General features: G+C 40.0%; 1 protein-coding gene across 2 annotated transcripts in view; it reads right to left on the reverse strand.

Moving 5' to 3' along the window:
- Positions 1-9,164: 9,164 nt before the first annotated feature.
- Positions 9,165-26,925, reverse strand: part of b4galt2 (UDP-Gal:betaGlcNAc beta 1,4- galactosyltransferase, polypeptide 2) — a 397,773-nt gene continuing 380,012 nt past the window's right edge. The window contains exons 7-8 of one of the 2 annotated variants that reach the window (XR_010019928.1): positions 13,135-13,247; positions 10,296-10,429 (exon numbers count right to left, since the gene is read on the reverse strand). Coding sequence is in view for 1 of the 2 variants with exons in the window: in XM_063064452.1 (XP_062920522.1) it covers positions 10,279-10,429 (151 nt within the window). In the remaining variant the exon portion in view is untranslated. Of the gene's footprint in view, positions 10,430-13,134; positions 13,248-26,925 lie in introns of both variants that reach the window. The other variant, XM_063064452.1, reaches the window with a different exon arrangement.

The raw sequence follows: 26,925 nt of genomic DNA on the forward strand, positions 1-26,925 counted from the left end.
GCATGTTAACAAAGTTTGTGTTTTCTTATAAATTAGGATCTGAAAAGCAAATACATTTAACAAAAAATATGGAAACCAGGTTGTCAATAATAATGTGGGATAAACATTAAGTCTTGATGAAGTGACTCAGCCTAAAACGTCAACGGCTTATTGCCCTCCATAGATGCTGCCTGATTTGCTGTTCTTCAGCATTTTATGTGTATTGCTCAAGATTACCAGTACCTACAGAATCTTTTGTATTTAATCAATAATAATGATCTATGGAATTGTGATGAAATTAACTAATTATGGGCTAGAATATGCAGCCGTAGCCACTGCATCATTAATTAGGAATGATCTGAGATTGCTTTGGAGCACTTTACTCAATTTGTTAGATTACAAAGATCCATCAGTTATTCTGTTTAATTAAAGCTGCTAGAAATTTGTGTGATTGATTTATAGACAGTGCAAGCTAGCATGGAAGAAGATATTGATTCTGACATACATTATCCTAAGATTGTGGCTTAACAAATATTCTTTTCATATTTCCAAAATTCTACATCCAACTCTGACAACAGGTGAGCAATATGAGTAATTACAACATTCAAATCGAGTCTAATAAATCCAGGGTTTCACTAAAGTCCAAATAACCAATGCCCTGCAATAAATCATGGAAATTTTTTATATTCCTTTCTGTCAAATACAGTACACAATTTAGAAGTGTAACATTTTCACTTGAATGATTAAAGTGTTAGCAAACTCAACGCCCTTCAAAAAGGAATTTGCTGCTGCATTAGTACCCCCATCTTCTACCTTATCTCTACCACCAGTATACCATGCATCACCCATAAGATATACTGCTGCAGATTACAAAGGCTGATTCAATGCTCTCTCTCAAAGCTATCATGTGAAGGACATCACTGGTGTAAATATTGGAATTACCCAGGCAATAGCATTAAACTAGACAGACATCACAATTCAAGAAGGTACAAGAACATTCAAAAGACAGTTAGGAATGGGCTATGATGCCCACAAGTGCTACAGAAGAGTGTCCCAGATCAAACATCCATTCAAGGAAAGATCAGTTTATATATTTTGCTGGTGTCAGCTTCTAAGTGAAGTGACATTCATAAGATGGCATTGACCTCCTATAAGCAGCAGCATGGCATGTAAATTAAGTGGAACCTTTCACCTGTTATATGCTTTCAGAATAAATCACTGTCTTCACAAAATACAACTTCTATTTGGCCCAAAAGGTGACATAATTCCCTCAACATGATGCTCTCACTCGGTGTATGCTGCGCTTTGCAGAGGAAGAACAGAGAAAGAAAAGAAAATGCCTGTGAAAGGATGGGGATCAAGAGAAATTGAATATCTCAAATGGTTGTAGTGTTGGCAGACAGTAAGGTGATGAAGGTGTTTCAATCACAGATGATCTATCATCTGGAGGGGGTGTAAATAGATCACACATGAAACCCAAGGACCATTACTGTTGTACTATGTTATAACATTAATGTGTAGATAATTTCACTTGGTCTGCTTTGTGGACTATGATTTGCAGAATCAATACAAGAAGTGTCTATGTCTGGAAACCCTTTACATCTCATACTGCCTCTGCTCCACAAAGAAATGAAGCTGCAGATGTTGAACATAGACATCACCCTAATAACTACATGTGTCCTTCAGTTATGCTGCTCTTCAGACACTGTCTCATATCTCTGTCTGTATGGCTGTCTTCGCTGGTGCTGACAGGGTTTTGTAGCATAGGTCATAATGAGTCTCTGCACTGCTTTGCAAGTATTGCAGGACAACCCCCTCAATGATGCAGACAAATAAAACAGGAAATGCTTGAAACATTGAATGGTCAGGCAGCATTTGCTTTCTCTTTCCCAGTTTGGATGAAGGCCAGTGACCCTTTATTAGAAATGGGAAAGAGAAAACAAGTTAAATTTTAACAGTTACACATTTAAAATCAAAAGCAACTTAAAACCAATTTGTTTTCTCTCTTTCCCATTCTGAATAGTCACCTCCGTCTGAGTGAGCATGTCAGGAGTCAAATACTGGAGAAAATACTCCCTGTTAGCTTGCACACTCTCTGGACTTTGGAAGGTGTTTGAGCAAGTTCTGAAGGTATCCTGCCAAGACCCTGATGGAAGCAGAGTGTCAATTTAAATAATAACACCAAAGTATTGCAATGCACTCCTATCCATACTGAAGTTGACCCACTATGGCATAGATTATATTGTTTAGGTTGGTAAGAAAATAAATGGGTGTTGTGTGGAATAATGTTAAGTTAGCTAATGTAAGGAATGCACAGAGGTGCCCAACTCAGTTTTGCATTAGGTGCCATCTGAACTGGAAGCAAGCATGTTCTACAGCGGATTCACAGCACTAAAATGCAAAACAATTTAATTTCTTAATTTTAATTTCTATGTAATATAAAGAAGAATTGAAAGATCGGTTAAGTAAGCGCATTGAAAATTGATGAAGTCATGCACTTGTTTAAACAAATGAATACAGTACTCCTAATTACAATAGTAATAAATTCCAGCAACACACATCAAAGTTGCTGGTAAACGCAGCAGGCCAGGCAGCATCTGTAGGAAGAGGTGCAGTTGATGTTTCAGGCCGAGACCCTTCGTCAGGACTAACTGAAGGAAGAGTGAGTAAGGGATTTGAAAGTTGGAGGGGGAGGGGGAGATCCAAAATGATAGGAGAAGACAGGAGGGGTTAGTCCTGACGAAGGGTCTCGGCCTGAAACGTCGACTGCACCTCTTCCTACAGATGCTGCCTGGCCTGCTGCGTTCACCAGCAACTTTGATGTGTGTTGCTTGAATTTCCAGCATCTGCAGAATTCCTGTTGTTTGAGTGATAATAAATTCCAAATGCATTATAACAATGCACATTTTTATTGCTCAGTTAATGTATGAGAATTATAAGACAATATGTTATAACTGAGTCACTTGTGGAACATTAATATAGGCAACTAAACGCTTAGTCAAAGAAGTGGTTTTGAAGAAGGAGAAGAGGAAGTGTGAGATTAGAAATTCTAGAGCTGTACCAGGGTAGATTTATCAAAATGTTGAAAGCATTAGTAAGAAAAAAAAGATTTCATGAAGTTGCAAAACAAGCAGTTAAGTTTAATTTGGTATTGAAAACAGGATGCAAAATTTTAGATCAAAGTTTGCTGATTGTCATCATTTGTTTCTCGTTTCATTTACTTACTCACCTAATGGCGTATTCTCTGGATTCGAAACTGCGGTATTCCTTATCATACCTAAATTTCGCCCAATGTATTTTACAAGAATGAATATTTGCATTGATTTACTACATTTTACACACAGAAAATTATCAAGCATCTTTGATATTATTTACAGATTTTCCTGATTTATTTAATTCTTTATGAATCTCCAACTTTCTGTCAATGTTAGTGACTTTTCTGTGAGGCTGAGATTATAAACATACAAATTTAGACATTAGTAAACTTATTGATAGGGATAACTTTCCTTCTCAACTGTGGCACATTTGTCACATCACAATAAATCATGGAAAGAGAAGCAGAATGTGCTTTTCTCTGTAAATCATCATTTAAACGTTAATGTAATGGGAATTAGAAAAATTCACCTATCATTGTCCAAAGAAGTTTCTATACTACCAGTACAAAGTTTCTGGTGAAAGATCAAATTCCCAGATTAATCAGTTTGAGATGTAAAATAACAAAGTATAATCAATTTCACAAAATTAGGTATTACATCTGAAAGCAAAACGTTTGATGGAATTCCACAGAGAAATTACAGTTAAATTTTACATCATCCTGGACAATTCTCAAAAGGCATAAGACTTATTCTTTTTCCTATTTCATATAATTTGAGGAAGAGATTACATTTAATCATAGACACGTTATACTATACACTTCCTGCTGGTCCAGGAGTTGTCACATAATGTAAAACAGCTGCATCTAAGAGAGATGTTAAACAGACAAATAGTTATCCCATGACACATCTGTCATTCCTCCTCCACTGCAGTTGATAATATATCTGTTTTTCACAGGTGCTGATAATAAAATGGAAGGGGACGATGAAACGAATATGAACCCAATGGCTTGACTGCCCTGCTGTGTCATAATATATGTAAGAAATCTCTTCCTGACCTTTTGCAATTGTAATGAAAGGTCATTCACCGAAACAACTTCTTTCCGTGCTGCTGTTACTAGAGCTATTGGATATCAATGAGTAAAACTGAGTTGTTCCAGAAATCTTTTTTTATTATTGAGATACAGCTTGGAAAAGGCCCTTCCAGCCACGCCACCCAGCAATCCCCTGATTTAATCCTAACCTAATCATAGGATAGTTTACAATGACTAACCGGTACGTCTTCGGACTGTGGGAGGAAACCGGAGCACCCAGAGGAAACCCACGCAGTCAAGGGGAGAACATACAAATTCTTTACAGACAGAAGGTGGCGGCGGAGCGGAGTGATGATGACGTTAAATGGCAACTCCTTTGCTTGCATCTTCGGAAACAGCTCTATTTCCATCTTTAGTATCTTTATTTTTCCCTTTCAGGGTTCTTTTGAAGACCCTGACCTGGAGTTACACATTGACTACGGTTCTTTGCAGGAATGAGACCCACTCTTGGGGTTTCAGGACTCGCCATTGCTCAGCATGCCAAGGGCTCAGCCTAAGTATTTGGCTCAGCTTTGGAAGCCTAGGATCTCCGGCCTCTGGAGACGGCAGATAGAGGGTCAGTGTAATGACAGGAGACCCGTGTAAGGTCGGGGGAGTCAGAATATCTGCGGCTGTGTGCCCAGAGGATCGTGATCTTTGGGCACAGAGCCCGAAAAAAGTGACGTGGCAGACTTTTAACATCGTAAACCAGCGAATTGTTTATGTCTCCCCACTCGCTAGGAAAATGGAGACAGCTTTTTCCCTTATTGGGGAGAGAGAGATGTCAAATGCTGGGTGAAATGAGAAGTCTTTGGGGCAAGTCTATGTCTTTGCTGTTGCTTTGCTCATGCTTGAGTGCTTGGTAACGGGTGCTAAAGCGCTTTTATTTTGCTGGTGGGGGAGGGGGATTCTTGCTTGCTGCCACTTACACGTGGGAAGGGGGAGCTGGGGGGAACTTTTGAGGTTCTAACATTTGACTGTCATTCATTCTTTGGGGCACTCCTCTGTTTTTGTGGATGGTTGTGAAGAAAAAGCATTTCAGGATGTATATTGTATACATTTCTCTGACATTAAATTGTACCTTTGACAGCGATGGGAATTGAACCTGGGTCACCTGTATTGTAAAGTGTTGTGCTAGCCACTACGCTACTGTGCTGCCCCATGGTAAATTCAGCTTTAATTTTCTAAACAAACCACCCTTTACCAAGTCAACTTGCCACGAACCATTAAAAATATTAGCTTGTTTTGAATTATCTTTCAACATTCAATGGAACTGATATATCTGAAAATATACTTCATTTTATAATAGTTCTCAGCAATCATTGTCATGGAATAAGTAGGGTAAAGTGGCGATGCAGAAGCTGGGCATTCTGGACGAAATGACTTACTTACTAAACCACAAAGCTTTATCAGCTCCAGCAATACTCAAGAAATGCAAGATCATCTCGGACAAAACAGCCCACTTGGCTGGTATCCATTCACTAACTTAAATATCCATTCTCCCAACAATGGTGGTCTAAGTCTACACTGAAATCCAACTATAAAATGGATTGTGGTTACCGGTCAGGGTTACTTCTGCAACGATAAATCTTGTCCTCTATCTCACAGCAGGATGGGGGCCAGGCGCTTGGAGAAACAGCACCAAATCACATACTATGCGACAAAAAATTATATTGCTATTCATCATCGTCACTGGGTGGAAATCTTGCAACTCCCTACTCAAGTAACTGTGGGAGGACTTCACTGGAAGGATCGAAATGGTGCAAGAAGTTAGCTCACAGATAGCTTCTCAGGTGAAATTAGGAATGGGCAACGGCTGCTGGCCTTGCCACCCATGCCCAGATACTTCCAATAAATGTTTGAAGAAGATATTTTGAAATTAATTGTTAACAGTTATGTCATTGCATACAGTCATATCTTTACTTAAGATCTTTCAAATGGACTGGGGTTGCTTGTAATTGTACATTAATTGGGGTGTCTGGGGTGTCAGGGAGGGGTAGCACCTCTGGTGGGGGAACATGTCGCATCCTTTCAGGGCGGTTAGTCCACCTTTGGTCCCCACCTGGCACTCAGCTCTCACCTGTGGCTCCCCGTAGCTGTTTGCATGCGACAGCGGCCACACCCTGGGCAACGGCTTCGACAAGCCGGCTAAACCAGGTGAGGGTAGCCGACGGGTCTCAAACCCTCGGTGTGATAGGGAGTTGTCTATCCCAGCATGTGAAGACAGACTCCAGTGGATTGAGCGGACGAGACCAATGGAAGGTCCAATGGTCAAGAAGGCAGTCTCTGCAAGCGTCGTGGAACGTGTAGAGCAGGACAAGACACAGAAGACGTCCTGGTCATCCACTGCGCCTAGTCCCATCTCCAGCCATCTGGACTCTGTCTTGCCACTGGATCCAGACGGGAATTGGGAAGAGAGAGTGAGGCTGACGCTGCGCAACTCTCCCTCACTTAAATCCAAATCGCACGCTAATCTCGACCCCATCATAATGGTGTCAATGTCCTCATCGACGTCAACGATGGACGAACAACAACAACATTAACAATCACTGATCTTTTTTTTCCCACAAGAAACTAGAACTAGAACAATAACTGTGTTATAAATACTTACTGATTCAAATTTCCTTCACTCTGTCATCCAAGTTACAGTCAGAACTTCAAGTTGGTAACCAATTGAATACAAACTAATTAATGTGAAAAATTTAAATTGTTTACTCAAGTTCAAAATACTCTGCATGCAATGTTCTGTTTTGTTTGAATGTTTTATTTCAGCACTGCCACTTTTCCCTTGTGACTCAGCATTACTTTTATGTGAACTTTATGCTTTGTTTATATTACCCAAATAAATTAAACTGAGCTGTTTATAAAGCCAGAGGACAAGGTGTATACTTCGTCTGTATACCACATTCAAATCTTGGGCACCCAATTCAACAGAGTGAAAGTGAGAGTGTGTATGAGAGAGAGTGAGATGACTGAGTGTGAGAGAAGGTATGAGAGTGAAAGGGAGAGAGAGAGTGAGAGTGAGAGACGGAGAAGAAAGAGGGAGGGCTGGAGAGGGAGAAAGTAGGAGAGTACGAGGGGGTACAGGAAGGAGGGAGAGAGAGAGTGAGAGAGGGAGAGGGAGAAGGAGAGGGATATCACAACCACCCACTCCCACCAAAACACAACCCTCACTGCTCTCAAATCTTAATTCACTGAATGGCAAATGCATATCCTGGACTTCTCCAGAACTAAATAATTCCGTATTGGATAGATTACTTAATAAATTATTGATTCAACTAGATGTTTTCTTAACCCTGTGAAATGCAGTTTAATACATTCAAAAAAATTCTGTTTACTTAGCTGATATAAAAAGATTACTTTGAATTGAAAGTGAGTGCAGTTTAATGGAGCAAAAATAACTACAGATCAGGATGGCACTGCTACTTTCTGTTTTTAGCACTCTCTCCTTGGTCATCAACAGCAGAACGCATATTCAGCACCAACCATATCGATCAATAAATTTGAATTACTGATGAATCACAAGATTAGCTGCAGGCATCTATGTGGAGTGTGGTTGCCTCTTTGATTCTCTCCTTGCAAGAAGATTCCACAGAATATGAACCAGAAGTTTGTGGCCTTGAAATTCCTTCCTATGGATTTGAGCTCAAAAAGGTTGCTATTGGCACTCCAGTGCGGTTCTGAAAGAGCACTAGACCAGCTTCTGAATATTAGATAGATGTTCCGTTTGCTTCCCTAAGGTGCACAGAAAACATTGCATGGCATTATAACTAAGGCTGGGCAATATTTATAATGCATCAGCATTAGTACAGCAGATGAGATTGGTAATTTTAATTTTAAAAGTACATATTTGGCTGCAAATTGCATTGGATGCCATGAAAAGGACTTTACAGGGCAAGTTATTTTTTTTCAATTTGGAGATAGAAAGGCAATTGTAGAGACACCTAATTTCAAATATTACAGTGCACAGCAAGATGAAGGTCAATACTCCCACCTGCACTAGCAGTGAGTATGCTGTATCGAATTTTTCTCCTGTCAGCTATTTCTCTAGAACGTTCAATTGAAATGAGAATTAGCAGCTTAATCTTATATTCCCCTGTGAACTTGCTTCCAACTCATACCTAACTGACATCCCAATTAATTCTGAACATCTGCAGGCAGAATAAGGATCAATTGTTATTCCTAATCAGAGCCTTCAGGGTAGTACCAAATTTTAACAAAGACGAAGGTCTTGCTCGAAGTAAGAACTGGAATTTGATTGTAAACAAGGTGGGATAGCGGACACCTGATTGGATGAAGACTAACCAATCATGAGGGATGGACAACAGGGGTATAAATACCACCGGACTAGACATACCCAGGCATCATCCCTGATGAAATAAGGCAGAGTCTGTCATTGAAAAGTCAGTTAAATCAATACCTGTACACGGCTGGAAGTCCGAGAAGAGTTTATTCATCATATATGCCAGGAAAGAACTAGATCCTTTTTTTTGGTACCAAGTACCTCAAATTCATACGTTGTGAACTCACAGAAATCCAACATAAACAGCAGAAGAAGTACAGCTCTTTCCAAACTGCTCGTTTTCACTAGAGTATTCCTCCCCATTCCCCCACCCCTCTGCCGCAGATGCTGCATGACATGCTGTGTTCCTCCAGCAGATTATATGTTGACCCACCTGTCTTTCCCATCAGGCACCGGTTGCCCCATCTGCGGACCATAAATTAGCATCATCAGCCACTTCAGAACCCACAGAACTGGACCCAAAGCATGTCACTCAGTCCCAGGAACCCACCTTAGATTTCTGATTACTATGTGTGGCACTTTAAACATAATTTGTAAGTCACTTAGCTCTTAATTTAGCTCATGAATTAAATAACTAAAGACAACCACCATGCTCAGTGATCGATATTATTTAAACAGATTATGTGGTCAACACTGTTATTTGTGACACCATGACATTTTCAATCAGCTACCCTGGTTTCCTCTGACTATGTTTCAAGAAAGATTTATTTACTTATTTATTGGGCTACAGAGCAGAATAGGCCCTTTGAGCAATGCTGCCCAACAACTACCAATTTAACCCTAGCCCAATCACAGGACAGTTTACAATGACCAATTAACCTATCAATCATTATGTCTTTGGACTGAGGGAGGAAACCAGAGTACCCGGAGGAAACCCACATGGTCACAGGGAAAATGTACGAAGTCCTTACAAGCAGCGGTATGCTGGTACTGTAAAGTGTTGTGCTAACCACCATGCTACTGTGCCACCTTGTTGATTGTCTCAGGAATATTTTGGGATGATGGAAGAAGCTTTATAAATATACATTTTTTTTTACTACACAAGATTGAGAGCAAAGATTTTTCTCCCAATAAGTAATAGGTGTGGGGCAAAAAATAAATCACAAGTCTGCAATTTCTTTCTATTTATTTATCAAATTCTGTAAATCCAGAGATTTTGCTTGTTTTCCTTTAATGATTTCATTTTAATAACTTTATAACATTCAATATTAGAAATTTACAAGAAACCCTTATGTTATATGGTAGAAAAAAAATGAGCAGTGGTTCTGAAAGCTGCAAAGAATATTCAGCACTGAAAGAGTTAAAATAGCTGTGACTCATAATGACCTTGCAGGCACATTTTCTTGTAATGTAAGGTCTCACTGGCAACTAAAGGAATCTGCCCCAAAATTTGTGGCAATATTACTTCAGTGAGCCAGATTCAAATACAGCAAGGATTTTTTTTGTTAGAGGAAGCCACCTTCAAAGCAGTCAAGGATATTGTTAACAGTACTAAAGAGATTGTACAGAGCTTCATTTTACACTTGATTTCACACAAATAAAAGAGGTTTAAAAGAATAAATCGTCCCAGATCAGTACAACCTGGTCTTGTCTAGTTTACATCTCTCAATTCCAGAAGGCAGCATTTCAGCAATCTTTTTAAGTAAGAGGACCTTTTTTCTTCCCTCTCACTTCCACATGCTTTGTTAGTTATCTTAATTTTATCTTTTATTCGCCATAATTCTTTGGAGAAACAGAAAGAGAAAGACAGAGAATAACAGACAGAAAGACTGCCTATAATGAAGCACGGAATACCAGGAAAACTGTCTTTGTCTCAGAACAGCGTGACCTGCTATCCCCTTGAAATCCGAGGCGGCGGAGTGCCAATGTCCACTGTGATGTTTGTGTACATCGGGTACTTGGTTATATTCACCAATTTGTATCTTAAGGAGTTGATGCCATCTTGCTTCATCGTTAACTTTGTGTTCTGGATTTTTGTAAATCTGGAAGAGAAAGTATTACACATTTCAATATAAAGTCAAACCAAAAATGCAGGCAGAACAGCTCCCTTTAATGTTCTCTTTCATGGTGACTTTCTGGCATGCAATTAAACAGGAAACCTGTCAAGCTCTTAAAAACCAATGCCTGATTCTGATTCTGATTTATTTGAAAACTTGGGCCAATGTTATTACTGTGTGGAAACATCCACCTATACTGAAATTAATTGATGCCTCCCTAGGAATCATATCTAGATCCAGATAAGTAATGATTAAGTCACTTTAAGGAAAAGTTACAGTGGGAAGTAATTTATTTATCATTGACTGCTCAAAGTAACAAACCCTAATGTCCTGTTCAATGTAAAACTAAGCCATTTTCTAGAAGCCTGAAGCCCATGTGTCAGGGTGGGAAGACATTACAAGCAGGCAATGTGTTGAAATAGGTCATCTGCAGAAATCTGCGAGGGGTTCATTTTTTGGTACAACCCTGAAGCAAACTCAATGGGATTACTTTTGACTTTTCAGCAACCAAATAGGAGATTGTTCTAGTGAATATTTTATCATCGCTGCACGGTGAATTTGAAGCAATGGCCTAATTCACGTTCAAGCTGCAAGTGCTGGGCACCAATTAAGACCATGGGACTCTTCCCTCACTATCTCCCATTACACCCAATCCTGCCTAACCACTGGTACATGACTTGTGGTAGTGACCTGAATCATCCCAAGGAATTCCATGTTTGTCTCACTCAATGGGATCCACCACAGAATTGGTTGGAATGTGAAGAGTACACATATCCTGACAACCAAATATAATGATAATTTTAAAAAGATAACCAGATGAATACATGAAGAGGAAGAACCTGCACAGCTAGGAGGAAAGATCAGGAGTTGGAATATTTAGTAGTCTAAATGCCCCTTTCTGTGTCACATCCTCAACCTGACACACAAACACAAGGCAGATGCAACCACTGCATCACCGTCTCAGCCTTCCCAGTTGCCTTTTAATGATTCACCTGTGGACCAGTGGGCCAAAGTTCAAAACCTCTTTGTTGATAAGCCACCTTGGAATGGACAGCAATGTGCTTGTTTGGCCAATCTCAACTAATTGATGTCTGATTGTCACAATGAGACATGGATTAGGGCACCCGTGTTTGGCTGCAGGAAATATTTCTGGATATACAAAGCATTCAGGCCTAGCGATTGCTGGATCTTGATTCTCTGTCATTGTACCAAATGGCTGTAAAACTATCTTTAAACCTGTGGAAACACATCTTAATTCAAAGGCATTTCTTAAATATGACTTCATAGAAATTGATATCCCAAAGAGCAATAAATCAAAATGAGAATTTTCAAAGTAAGACCATTTCCTGGTTTGGTGCATTTATTGTCCATCAAAGAAATACTTGGTTAGGGTCAGGGTCAGGGTCAAGGTCAAGGTCAAATTAGCAATGCAAGAAACCGAGAGATGCTTCTTTTTGAAAATAATGAAGACTATAAACTAACAATGTTTCTCTGGAAGGTGCAAAATGAGTGACAATGCATCTAATTAACTAACCAGCAGAAGTATGAAATTTGAGAAGGATAAAGAACAAAATTCTGAGGTGAAAGGAAGCCTTCAAAAGGGGGGGGGGGGAACAATAGGTTCATTGAGGAGTAAGTATTACATAAAACAATGAAAATTTATATTATGATGAGGTAAAATACTAACTTTTCCAAATTATATTTAATAATGTGTTGCAGAAGTGGTACCACCGGATTATAAATGAAATTTAGAGAACTCTAGCTAACTGTACAAAACTAAAACAAAAGAACCATACAAAAAGTGGAAACTGGAAATTTGGCTCTGGAGAATGAAAATATGGAAAAGATTCTAAGTAAATATATTACAAGTTAAGGTGGAGGAAACAAGATAGACATATGAGAGAAAAAAATGATAGATACTTAGAAAACACAATATTTATAGGAAAAAAACTATAAAACCATGGTGCATCTGTGGAATTCATTGCCACAAGCAGCTGTGGAGGCCAAATCATTGGGGATATATAATTCTTGATAAGTCAGGGCATGAGTGAATACATGGAGAAGGCAGGAGATTGGGGCAGAGAAGGAATTGGATCAGCCATGATGAAATGGCGGTGCAGACCTGATGGGCCAAATGGCCCAATTCTGCTCCTACAACATAAGGTCTTATAGTCTAAAAGTTTTATAGATGAATTATAGATCAGTGGGATTATCTAAAATACACCAAATAAAACCTAATGGCACGTTGTAAACATTGGAGGAAAATATGAAAAGGAATCTCAATGAAATGACGCTAAAAGTTATCAAAGAGGCACCTCAGGTCAAATAAATAATTCCTTGATTGCGTAATTAAGCTCATAAAAAGGCCAATAATATGTGATTTTTTAATATATACTACGTATATATACAAGCAGTAAAAATTCACCAGCTTGCCAATGAAAATAGAAGTTAACGTTACGTAAGGGGGCTTGACAATCCAAGCTCTTTTCTTTGCACAGAGAAGGTCCAGGATATTTAACAAATAGGGAATGATTAATCCAACTCATATAATAACAGAAGAAAACAGCAGCTAACCCCACCATTCAATGATCATAGCTGATCTGCTTCAGGTCTCTTCTTTTCTATATCGGTTCCCCATAACCCTCAATTCCCTGATCTTTCAAAAAGTTATCTACTTCCTCTTTAAATACCTTCAGTGATCTCACTTCCACAGCTCTCTGGGGCAGGGAATTCTTGTTTTCTTAATTCACAGGATGTGGGTGTCACTGGCAGTGGTAGTATTCATTGTCCAACCCCATTTGCCCTTGAATTGAGGAGGAAATTAAGATTAGGATCTGGAATCACATTTAATAAGACTGCATAAGGGTGGCAAATCCCCCTCTTTGAATGGCCATTAGTAAATAAGTTGATTTTTTTTGACTATAATCAACTGTTTACCATTTCAAGTAACATTGCTTTTAATCCATTGAGTATATTTAAATTTCATAAATAGAATAAAGGGATTTGATCTTATTTCCCAGGATCAATCGTCCAGACTCCTGCAAGCCAGGCCAGTAGTTTAGCCACCGTGCTACAATTATGCTGTAGAATCACAAGGGATGAGGAATCATTTTGCACAAATTATTACAGCATGCCACAGTTAAGTCTGCAAGTGACGAACTACTGTTCTCCAAAGATGAATCCATAAACTGGATTCACAAATACAGTTCACTGAAGTAAATTAGTTTGTGGTTGCTTTAGAAATGGCTACAATAATAAATAAAATAAATCCTTTTACCCTGGAAATTATTTACACACTTCCAAAAATGAGATTATTCCTAAATAAATAATCGGATTTGCATTTTTTCTATAATTACATCCACTGTGGCATTAATTTTGCCTTTTTTTTTTAGTTGTGGGCATCATAGTGAGGTATCACGGTTTCCTTTAATGATAAATTACAATCATTTGCCAGGAAATAACAGGATTGGATGTAGTACAGATGTTGCAATGGAGAGTGGCAGTGTGAATGATCACTGAGGAAATAGGGGATAAATGTTAGAGATCAAATTGCTGCAAATAACTAAAAGAATTTAGGCACCTTTTCCCTGGATCAAACAATTGTAGCACTATTTCTATTTCACTGCCAGGAAACCACAGACATGTACCTTTATCATTCAGCATCCTGTTTAATATTAAAAGAGACAGGTGAGTGATTGCAAACATTTATTCCTCACTTCCTTTTGAGTGAACTCAATGCAGTCGGTCTCCCAACTGCCTACATGTTGATTCAGGATGTCCAATCATGACAAGGAATTTGATTGTGGAGGCTCCCTTAGGAAATTCCAGTGGAAGCTCCACCATTTGACGGTTTTTGGATAACAGATCTTAGATAAAGTACGAGATCTGGCCACAGCCTTCTGTTTAATCACCAGAGCCCAAGTCAATAGCTTGGAAGTATTACAAAATTCAATAAAAACAATCAAGACCTAAAGTTTCCTGAAGACATTCCTGAAAAAGAGCAGCTGATTACATGTCTGGGTGTGCAAAGGCCATAAGACCATAAGATATAGGAGCAGAATTTGGCCATTTGACCCATTGAGTTTGCTCTGCCATTTCATCATGGCCGATTCATTTTTTCTCTTGCCTTCGTTCCCTAAATAATCAGGAATCTATCAACCTCTGTCCTAAACATATCCAATGACTCGGCCTCCACAGCTGCCTATGGCAATGAATTCCACAGATTCACCACCCTCTGGCTAAAGAAGTTCGTCGTCTCTGTTGTTAATAAACATCCTTCTATTCTGGGGCTGTGCCCACCACAAGAAAATATCCTCTCCACGTTCACTCTAGGCCTTTCAACATTCAATAGGTTTCAATGAGATGCCCTTCATTCTCTGAATTCCAGTGAATATTAGCCCCAGAGCCATCAAATGTTCCTCATATGACAAGCCTGTCAATCACAGAATTATTTTCATGAACCTCCTTTGATCCCTCTCCAATGTCAGCACATCCTTTCTTAGATAAGGGGCCCAAAACCGCTCACAATACTCCAAGTAAAGCCTTGAGAGAGCCCGATAAAGCTTCAACATTACATCCTTGTTTATAAATTCTAGCCCTCTCAAAATCACATTTGCCTTCCTCACCACCAACTTAACCTGCAAATTAACCCTTAAGTATCCTGCACAAGGATTCCCAAGTTCCTTCGTACCTTGGATTTTTGAATTTTCTCACTATTTTGAAAATAGTCTACACTTTTATTTCTTCTACCAAAGTGCATGCCCATACACTTCCGACACTGTATTCCATCCAGCACTTCTTAGCCCATTCCTTTAATGTCTAAGTCTTTCAGTATCCCCTCTGCTTCAACACTACCAGCCCCTCCAACAACCTTCATATCATTGGCAAACTTGGCCAGGGCCATCAATTCCATTATTTAAAACATTGACATATAATGTAAAGAAAGTGGTCCCAACATAGACCCTTGTGGAACACCACTAGTCATGGGCCGCCAAGCAGAAAAGGCTCCCTTTATTCCCACTCTTTACCTCCTGCCAGTCAGCCAATACATCCATGCTATCTTTCCTGTAATACCGTGGGCTCTTAACTTGTTATGCAGACATAACACCCTGCCAAAATCCTTCTGAAAATCCAAGTACACAACATCCATTGATTCTCCTTTGTCTATTCTGCTTGTTATTTCTTCAATGAATTCCAACAGATTTATCAAGCAAGATTAAGGAAACCACACTGACATCGGCCGATTTTATCATGTCCCTCAAAGTACCCTGAAACCACATCCTTAACAATCGACTCCAACATCTTCCCAACCACTGAGGTCACACTAATTGGTGTATAGTTTCCTTTCTTCTGCCTCTCTCCCTTTTTAAAGAGTAGAGTGACAGTTGCAATTTTCCAGTCTTCTGGAACCATGCCAAGATCCATTGATTCTTGAAAGATCACTTGTACTGCCTCCACAATATCTTTAGCCACCTCTCAGAATCCCCAGTTTGTAGACCATCTGGTACAGATGACTTATCCACCCTCAGACCTTTCAGTTTCTCAAGCATCTTCTCCCTTCAAATGGCAACTACTCACTTTTGCTCACTGACACTCTCAAACTTCCGGCATACTGCTAGTGTCTTCCACAGTGAAGACAGATGCAAAATACTTATTCAGTTCATCCATCATTTCCTTGTCCCCCATTACCACCTCTCTAGCGTCATTTTCCAGCAGTCCAATCTCTACTGTTGGCTCTCTTTTACACTTTATGTATCTCAAGAAACTTTTGGTATCCCCTTTTATGTTATTGGCTAGCTTACCTTCATATTCCATCTTTTCCTTCTTTATAATTTAATTACCTTCTGTTAGTTTTTAAAAGCTTCCCAATCCTCTACCTTCCCATTCATTTTTGTTCTATTATATACCCCCTTTTTGGCTTTTATGTTGGCATTGACTTCTCTTGTCAGCTATGGTTCTGTCATCCTGCCTTTTGAATACCTCTTCTTCCTTGGAATGTCTCTATCTTGCACCTTCCGAATTGCTCCCAGAAACTTCAGCCATTGCTGCTCTGCCGTCATCACTCTAGTGGTTCCTTCCAATCAATTTTGGCCAGCTCCTATCTCACACATCTGTAATCCTCTTTACTCCGCTGCAATACTGATACATCTGACTTTAGCTTCTTCTTCTCAAATTGCATGGTGGTGAATTCTATCATAGTGTAATCAGTGCTCCCCTAACGATTCTTTTACCTTAAGCTCTCTAATCAATTCTGGTTCATTGCACAACACCCAGTACGGAATAGCTGATCCCCTAGTGGGCTCTACCACGAGCTGCTGTAAAAAGCCACCTTGTATGCATTCTACAAATTTACCCTCTTGGGATCCAGCAACAACTTGATTTTCCAATCTACCTGCATATGGAAATCATAAGTTGCCCTTTCGACATGCATTTTCTATCTCCTTTTGTAATTTGTAGACCACATCTTTGCTACCGTTCGGAGGTCTGTAAATCACTCCCATCTAGGTCTTTTTACCCTTACAGTTTCTTAGCTCCACCCACAAGTACTCTACACCTGATCTTATGTCACCTCTTTCTAATGATTTGATTTCATTTTTTACCAACAGAGCCATCCCACTTAGAAACTGGAAAGATTTGTGCCAAATTGAAGCTTAGGCCAGTTTACAATTTCTTTTTTGAAATAATACTAGAAACCCATTCTTGGGGAAAATAAATCCATATATGGGCTATGTACAATCCAAAAATATGGTATTTTATGTTATGAAAGAAATTAAAGTTCTTCAGGAGGAAGCCTTAATGTTTCATGACAGAACAACTTCTACTATTTTCCTGGGTCTCAACCCTGCTCTCTGCACGTCAGTTGAGCTCCTCTACCCCAATCACTCCAACTCCAATCCCAACTTCCAATCCCACCCCACCAGCTTCGTATCTCCATACACCATTTCCTTAACCCGACATTAAGCTCCACACGTCACTATCTCCACTCTTCCACTAGCCCCAGCTATGGGTCCAATTGCCCCCTACACCCAGTGAACAAGGATCACATCTATATTTGTGGGTAATAACTTTAAACTTATTAAATACAAGTTTCCATTCTTTCCTCTTCTTTGAATCAAATCAAAACCTAAACTTTGGAATATCAGCAGAATCCAACCGCAGATAATTTCCACTGACATTCTGAAAGACGCCTCTACAAATATCCATTGATGAGAATCAAACACTATGTTTGAGTCTGGCCTTCCGCTGAATCCATTTTTTGATGTTTTAAAAGTGAAGCACTTTAAAAAAACATACAAGATGGGTTAAGGTTAGTGATGGCAGAGGCCTCTTCTAATTGCTTATTTGTAATGTGTTTGGTTCTCATAAACCCCTGTATTCTCCAAGTGACTGACTGACCTTCTTATCGTCAATCAGGTCATTCCTCTGGATGAGGATAGACTTTATGAGAAGAAGCAATATTTTACCAATTTACACAGTGGTCATTAAACAGCTAGGGTAAGGAATATCATAATCTCAAAAAAAAAATCTAAATCAGGGGTCCCCAACCTTTTTTGCATTGCGGACCGGTTTAATATTGACAATATTCTTGCGGACCAGCCAACCCGGGGGGCACCAGTGCGCATGCGTAACTTGCGCATGTGTGTACCTCCCGATTTTTTTCTACAAGTCCTTTTTGGCGATTCTGTACGGGGGGGGGGGTTGTTAATCATGACCGAAATATAGGTGATGTGGCAAATACACTCAATTTCGTTTCTAAAAAGTTTTATCTAACGAATTTAATATTAAACACACAGCGCATATTTTCCTCGCTTGAATATAGTGATATCAATTACCAGGGGATCTTGAAGTAAGTGTTGAACAAACTTTCAGTAGAAGTGGTAGAGACAGGTTCGATATTACCATTTAAAGAAAAATTGGATAGGTATATGGACCGGAAAGGAATGGAGTGTTATGGGCTGAGTGCAGGTTGGTGGGACTAGGTGAGAGTAGCGTTCGGCACGGACTAGAAGGGCAGAGGTGGCCCGTCTCCGTCCGTAATTGTTATATGGTTATATAAGTAAGTCAATAGCATAACATTTTAAGTAACGTTTGGATATTAAACACACAGCACATATTTTCCCTGTATGAACATATAAAATCATTGCAACACACCAATATCGCTGAATCAGTGGGAGCCCTGGGCTTGTTTCCCTGCAACAAGATGGTCCTATCGAGGGGTGATGGGAGACAGCGATACTCGAAGGGGGTTCCTTATGTCCAGTCTATTCCGCAATTTAGTTTTCTGCATTCATTGCAGAGATACGTTGGAAATGGAAGCAACGTTTTCACTGCTTTCGTGGCTATCTCAGGATATTGAGCCTTGACTTTGATCCAGAATACTGGCAGAGATGTTACGTCAAACATACTTTTCAGCCCGCCGTCATTTGCAAGCCCGAGGAGTTGATCTCCTTCCCACGCTGACATGGATGACGCGCAGGTAATGACCTCGCATGTGTTCGAGCTCAACAGTGGGTGTGACAAGGAATGAGGAAAAGTGCAGCTGACTCCTATCGCCAAATCATATTATTTCCTTGCAGCCCGGTAGCACATGCTTTGCGGCCCGGTGGTTGGGGACCGCTGATCTAAATTAGCACTTTATAGGAACACATACCAGCCATCTTGTAAAGTTTTAAAGTGTTTGAGGCCAATTAGAATTGATGTAAGAAAGCCCGGCTGGGGCATGCAGGATCTCTTATTGTGTAATGTACCTCCAGTAGCCCTGCCGATGATAAGGGTGCACAAGAAATCAGGTTTATTTGTGCATTAGTTGGACAACTGGGGTCTATTCAGAGAACAGGAGAAGGCAAGGCTGGACCATAGCTGGAGCTGGTGGAGGAGTGGGTTAGTGACATGCAATCAAGCCAGGATCCATTGTGGGTGTAGAGGTGATGGTGGATTGTGGAGTGGAGATTTGGATTGGCTTGGGTCTGCTGGCAGTGGGAGTGAGAGGGTAAGTCAGCGGAAGGTACAGGAGCTTGTCATATTGACATAGAGTACATAGAAAAGGAGTGAGATCCAATGAAAAGTGTTAAAGCAGGACCAACAGGCCAAAAGATCAATGCATCAGAGTTTCAAACAATGCAATAGTTAACAAAAGTAAGGAAAGTTCCTTTTATTAACCAAGTCCTGAACTAACAGCAGTTTCCAACTCTCTAGTTAGGACCTGATTGTGTCATCTCATTGTCTGGACCTGGGAAACATCCTGAACTGGCAAAAAGCAATAGAAATCCAATAGTACCAATGACAGAAAATTAAGTTCAATATTTCCTTTTAAAAAAAACCAAAATATCCTGTATTTCCTAAATTGCAACTTACTTTAATTAAATAAAATATTATTTATAAGAGAGGTTTCATTTCAAAACTTCGGTGAATTCATAAAAAAAAAAAAAAAAAAAACTAGTAAATGTTAAAGACCCAGCTTGCTTCTGACTGACCAGATGCTAGGCAGACACACTAGGGAATGTGTTGTGCAGGAATGAATGAGTCATGATCCATTAATGGATGTGATGGAAGATTAAAGATGAGATCTTCAAACAAACCTTTCCCTCAGCCAATAATTTTAACCCCCTACCTACTCCTCTACCAGGGGCTAACAAAATGAAAAGGTTGTCACGCAGGAACATTAAAGGTCAGGATACATTTTTGTTGTTAGGATTCTAAACGATCACTTACTGTCCTTAATTTTATACTTTCTCTCCCTCATCACTCATATGAACGACAAGCAAATATAATTTGAAGGTTTGCCAGGTATTATGGCCCTAATGGAAATCAAACTCTCAAATCCACTGCTTCCGTCCCCTAGATTTCTTTGACTAAAATCCCAGTTATTTTCCACCTCTTGTCGTCTTGTTCTTATCAGGCATTCCTTTATAGATTCCAGCTTCCTGTTCCTTTACAATTTTCCACTTAAGTTCTGATCCAAACTGCTGAGCTCCAGTTATAGAGATGGAAGTGATTAGCAAAGAAACACGCAGACGTCTAGAAATGAAAGGACAGAAGTACCAGCCTACTCACAGTAAGATTATAGCTGTTTAAATCTAAACATGAACTACAGAGTCACTGAGTACTACAGGTAAATGATACTTCCATCGTCTACTCGTAAGTAAGACAAAAGATTCTCCAGAATGTCTCTCTCCAAATCAGGAAATGGATGGGAAAATACAAATTTGTGGCTGCTCTTCAGAATATGCTGAATATATTGCATGATTTTCTGTGAAACTGAAGAAATTGTTGGACTATTCGCTGTAACTTACCAACAATAAAATACTGTTAACCATTAAGGCTGACAGAGAGAATAAATTTGTGCAGATGCAAATATTCCCTAACTTTCCAACGTACAGTGGCATGCAAAAGTTTGGGCACCCATAGACCATAAGACCATAAGACAAAGGAGCAGAAGCCGGCCATTCAGCCCATCGAGTCTGCTCCGCCATTTTATCATGAGCTGATTCATTCTCCCATTTAGTCCCACTCCCCCGCATTCTCACCATAACCCTTGATGCCCTGGCTACTCAGATACCTATCAATCTCTGCCTTAAATACACCCAACAACTTGACCTCCACTGTCGCCCATGGCAACAAATTCCAGAGATTCACCACCCTCTGGCTAAAAAAATTTCTTTGCATCTCTGCATCTCTGTTCTGAATGGGCGCCCTTCAATCCCTCAGTCATGTCCTCTAGTACTAGACTCCCCTATCATAGGAAACAACTTTGCCACATCCACTCTGTCCATGCCTTTCAACATTCAAAATGTTTCTATGAGGTCCCCCCGTTATTCTTCTAAACTCCAAGGAATACAGTCCAAGAGCGGTCAAACGTTCCTCATATGATAACCCTCTCATTCCCGGAATCATTCTAATGAATCTTCTCTGAACCCTCTCCAACGTCAGCACATCCTTTCTTAAATAAGGAGCCCAAAACTGCACACAGTACTCCAAGTGAGGTCTTACCAGTGCCTTATAGAGCCTCAACATCACAACCCTGCTCCTATACTCTATTCCTCGAGAAATGAATGCCAACATTGCATTCACCTCCTTCACCACCGACTCATCCTGGAGGTTAACCTTAAGGGTATCCTGCATGAAGACTCCCAAGTCCCGTTGCATCTCAGAACTTTGAATTTTCTCCCCATTTAAATAATAGTCTGCCCGTTTATTTCTTCTGCCAAAGTGCATAACCATACACTTTCCAAGATTGTATTTCATTTGCCACTTCTTTGCCCATTCTCCCAATCTATCCAAGACTCCCTGCAGACTCCTTGTTTCCTCAGCACTACTGGCCCCTCCACCTATCTTTGAAGGGCTCTTAGCTGGCTACAAAAAGTGCTTACAAACCGTGAAACTGCAAGGGGGGTGTTACTAAGTACTGCCATGCAGGGTGCCCAAACTTTTGCTTTGGGCCATTTTCCTTTTTTGTTATTTTGAAACTGTAAAAGATGGAAATAAAAAAGTTTTCTTGCTTAAAACATTAAAGAAATGTGTCATCTTTAACTTCATGCCTTTTGGAAATCAGTCCATCTTTTACTTGCTTAGCTATTCACAGTAACAGAAATTTTGAGCAGGGGCGCCCAAACTTTTGCATGCCACTGTATGTTTTTATTTTGTGGAAAAAAAAGGTTTCATGGTGTGATAACTTGGCATTGTAAGAAGCATCTTTTCTTTTTCACTAACAACTTTTCAATGTAGGCAATACTTTTAGTTGCTCCAAGGAGACTTGGAGCATAACCCTGACTCAGTACCGTGGTAGAGCAGCAGATGACGCTGTTGTGTTGTAACTGAAAGAGGCTTTGTTTACCATCTTCCTGACACTGCTTTCTACATGAGAAATAGATTTGTCCAAAAAGTCACAACTTTTCTTAACATTTAAAAAATACATTAAAAGCAGGTATGTTTCACCAGCCTCTGTCAAATTAATTACAATGTAAATACATTGGAAATAACTTCTAGCCCTATGATTCCAAAGATAGACAAGAGACCAGGGAATAGAGTTGGGGGAAGGGGAGGGGTATTGGAATAGTTATTAATTGGAAAAAAATGGGGAGAAAATCAGTTCATCCTGCTGCAATCCTACTCCTCCCAGTACTACAGTTTACACTTGGCTTAATAATTTGCCGATGTTTGTCCCTAAATGGACTGAGATTGGCAGTGATGTAGATTAGTTGCTTCCACTGTGGGTTTACTTGAGCATGGGGAATGCAGCAGCTGAAGACAGGCCAAGGGCCCAGATCGACCAAGCGCATACTTTTGCGTACTGCTGAGAGATCAGGACAAGCAGGAATGCCTCTCACATTCTCATCCTGTCAATCACACCTCCTGATGCCCACCTGTGATCTACCCCTGACTCTCAAAACATTCAGTCGAGATGAAGTGTCTTGACCCAAAACATTTCCCTCTGCATATACTGCCTGGCCGACTGACTTCCTACAGCAGTTTGTAGTTTGCTCCTGATTCCAGCATCTGCAGTTTCTTATCTCAAACCATGATTCCTGACCATATTTAACTCCTTGCTGCCTTTGTGTTGTGAATCCCCAACTCCATAAATTCTAGTAGTCATATGCACTGCAAATTCCTGATCTCACTTTCCCTGTCAGCTATGTTTCGAAACTCACTGACCTACCTCCCATCAATGCCACAGTCGTTTTGATTGCCAGGACAGTCTCCATAGGCCCAGATTGTCTTACATCCCATAGTTTCCCACCTGGCGACCATTCTTCAATCCAGTCAAATGCCCCCCTTAAGAAGGAGAACACCATCCCAAGTTAATTATAAGACTTCATGTAACAGAGGGCCTCTGGAGTAAGTTATCGCTCCTTCACAGGAAGAGCAGGGCAAACTAACTCTAGCAGTGAACTCAAGAAGTTTGCTGACTTTTCTTGGTTTTCTAAGGGTAACATACTGTACATCCCACTTCCTTTCATCATGGCAATACAGAGGACTAAATATTTATTTTCTTTAGGGTGGATGTGCATTACTAGCATTTGCTCCAGATTTTCCATCAAGTGCTCACTGGAGATCAAAAATCTTCCATCAGAATACAGTGAAAACTCCACATGACGTAGGGATGATGGAAGGGAAAAAAATCCAAGTGGAACATTCTTACATTAATATTACAAGAGTACTTACATCAGTGATTCTCAGATCAGCTTACATGCATACCCATTGAGCAGTGAAATGTGAAACTCCCGTGTAAATTAGGTACAATCTACATGGAGACATGCAAAAGTGGAGCCATTGCACATCTGCCAATAGGTTGCCCCTACTGTATTCTGCCGGGTGTTGTAACATTCACTGTTCAAGGAGGTTTCTAGCTGGGGAGAGCACATGTAAAGTGGAGCGTCCTAGTTAAAAGACTAACAGAAACAATAACAGAAATCACTGGTGACATTAAGCAGATGTTGTAGGTTCAGATTCTTGCTGAAAACTGTCTGATTTGCATTTCTTTGATGTACAATGACTGACTTGTTGAGTGTCTTCAGCACCTTCTGTTATGAATTTACAGAAACTGCAGCATCGTTCTTAAACTAACAGTGCTTGGCTCTCTCACTTAACCGTCAGCGTGTTTGACTGCAGGTCTGAAGAATCGATTTGGACCACGACTGCCTGCTGCAGCAGCAGCTGGATTGCCATTCCAAGCAACGTACAAGAGCCGGTTCTCAGGCTGAGAAGATCACACTTTCACTGAGTTTGTTAAGCAAGCCTGACTGAGTCAGACAGCTGGATGTTAATGTCAGCAAATATACCAGAGATATCATTTGTACCACATGGATGGAGGTGGCATTGGCCTTGAATCTCAAGTTACCCTCTGGACCTCACACCGGTAATGCAAACAGTTCTATGAACTGCTCAGGGTAGGGAAAGGAACACACAAGCTGTTCTCACTTTATTTCCTCATTCTCCCTTGGCAACTGCACACTTTAAAGCAACAGCTGCAACTAACTATTCCCAGTATATTCTGTTATATGGGGCATTAATGTCTGCACTTTCTCAATGGCTATCTAATTTGCAACCACAACCTTACAGCTCTTGGGAGCACTTAGACAAAAGCTTCTTTCTTTTAGATTTTCCTTTTTAAGTTTTCAGCTTTGTTGATATTGATCTATGTGAGATGGGGTGTTTAATAATACTGTTAATTTAGAATTACCCTAGTACCACAAGAAGGTAAAGGTGTAGACGATTGTAAACTCAGCCAGCTCCATCGTGGACACCAGCTGCCCCACTACTGAGGATATCTTCAAAAGACAATGGCCTGAAAAAGGCCACCTCAATCATTGAGGACCCCGCCACCCAGGATATGCCCTCTTCTCATTACTACTGAAGACACATAATCAACATTTTAGAAATAGCTAAATTATAGTACATATGTTAGTGATAATATACTTGATTCTGATCCTGGAAGAATATGTTCAGGACAAGCCTAAATCCAGAAGAAAGTAGACTGACAATTTCCAGGTGACCCATAGTTTTGACAACACAATAATATTCCTTAATACATCAGTTATTAAAAAATACCCTTCTCCTATCCTGCTATTTTCAGAAAGATTTATTCAATTCCGGATGCCCACCTCTGCTCTATCCTTCTCCACAGAATAGTAAATTAAAAAGAACAGGTATGGTTTGGGGAATGAGGTGAGATGGATTTGGAAGGGTTACGTTACCAATTTTAATTTTTTTTAAATGTTGAAGGGGAGTTGATGGGCATGTGTGAGAAAGAAAATGCAGATGAAGTTTGGGGAAATGGGGACAACAGAATTTACTCCACCAGGAATGAGTGTGGGTGCAATGGACCAAATGACTTCCTTTTATGCTGTATTTAGTAATTAATTACAGGCTTTACCACCATTTAAGTGGAGATATTTATTTGCATTTCTAAACACTGGCCTGAAAACTTTGATGCATTGCATCATTTTCTCAAGCATCAGAAAATCAAATTTCCTTCCAGGGTGAAATGTAATTACCCAGGTGTGACACCTTGAAAGAAAATGTCTTTTCACCACTTCTCCCTTTAAATAGAAGGTAGCAAACGTTAGAATGGAAAATGTGGGCAAGTGGAAAAGTAACAGCACTCTGATCTGGAGGCCCAAATTATTGACCTTGAGCCATGAGATCAAATCCCTTCAGAGGAACAGTGGAAATCAAATATAGAGTTAAATAAATCTGGAATTTAAAAAAAAACGAACTTTAGAAATGGCAACAGTGAAACTATGAGGTTGCTATAAAAATTAATCTGGCTCATTAAGTTGTGTCAGAGATGGAGATTTGCCATCATTGCCCATTTTAGGCTACATATGATGCCAGACCCACCAGTTCAAGCTGAGTACTTTGAGTTGGTCAACTTTAGCATACCTTCCCTTTAAATCTTTATAGTGCTCCCTCTTTATCTTCTTTCTTGATCTTAGATTTGTCAGCTTTTAAATGTATGGCTTTGTGATGCATTAGGACTTCATTTCTTATATACTCGGAAGTGACAGAGATGATGGAGCAGAGCGCTCTAATGTCAGCCTGAGGTGTTTGGAAGAGCAGCACTCCATTTGCCCATTAGAGTGTAAATCTCATCGTAGTGTACTCATTTCAGAAAATAGCTTCATCTCTCAATTAGCCTTTCAAGACACCTTTTCCATCCATGATCTGATTTGAATCTGTGCCCAGATAATGAAGAATTCATTCCAATACCTGCTGCAACATTTGAGTTGATAGAGATTACTACAATCACCGGTACTGCACAAAAACTTATCTGTCAATGCACAGAGGCATGGCCTAGATCACAATCCCTTACAGCCATGCACAGTTCAATAAATCCCTTGCCAAGAACTCCCCAACTAAGTGAAGAATATGAAAAAAGACAGTTCTGATCTGAAGATGCTGAGTTCCACTCTTTATATTGATTGTTTAAAATCACCCTCACTTGTAATGATTGGCGAGCCACCCGTATGGCCTTCATTTACAAGAAAGGATTACACTTGTCCAAGGCAACACATACAAAACGCTGGAGGAACTCAGCAGGTCAGGCAGCATCTATGGAAACAAGTAAACAGTTGAAGTTTCGGCCGAGACCCTTCTTCAGGATTCAGGTCTCTTTACTCTTTTCCATTGCTGCTGCATGAACTGCTGAGTTCCTCCAACATTTTGTGTGTGTAGATTAGGACTTCCTCATACTTGTCCACGGCCCAGGTGTGCAAGTCATCTCCATTCTCAGTGGTGGGATGCTACGTTACTGATCCAAATGGTAAGTGGTCCTAGTGGCTTTGCCTACAGGTAAAATCAGCAGGAAATGGCTGCAGGGTCAGAAATGTTTCTCACAGTTACAAGTTTTTAAATCTTTCAAACTCAGTTCTACTGACAGGGCCTCAATGATAATCTTTAATGCTGTGTATGTTGGATGGGGGGGGTGAACTTGCACATTCTGCCTGTATGATTTATTTAGACATGCAGCATGGAACAGGCCC

Source organism: Mobula hypostoma, chromosome 12 (genome assembly GCF_963921235.1).
Source record: "Mobula hypostoma chromosome 12, sMobHyp1.1, whole genome shotgun sequence".
NCBI classification, from domain to species: Eukaryota; Metazoa; Chordata; class Chondrichthyes; order Myliobatiformes; family Myliobatidae; genus Mobula; species Mobula hypostoma.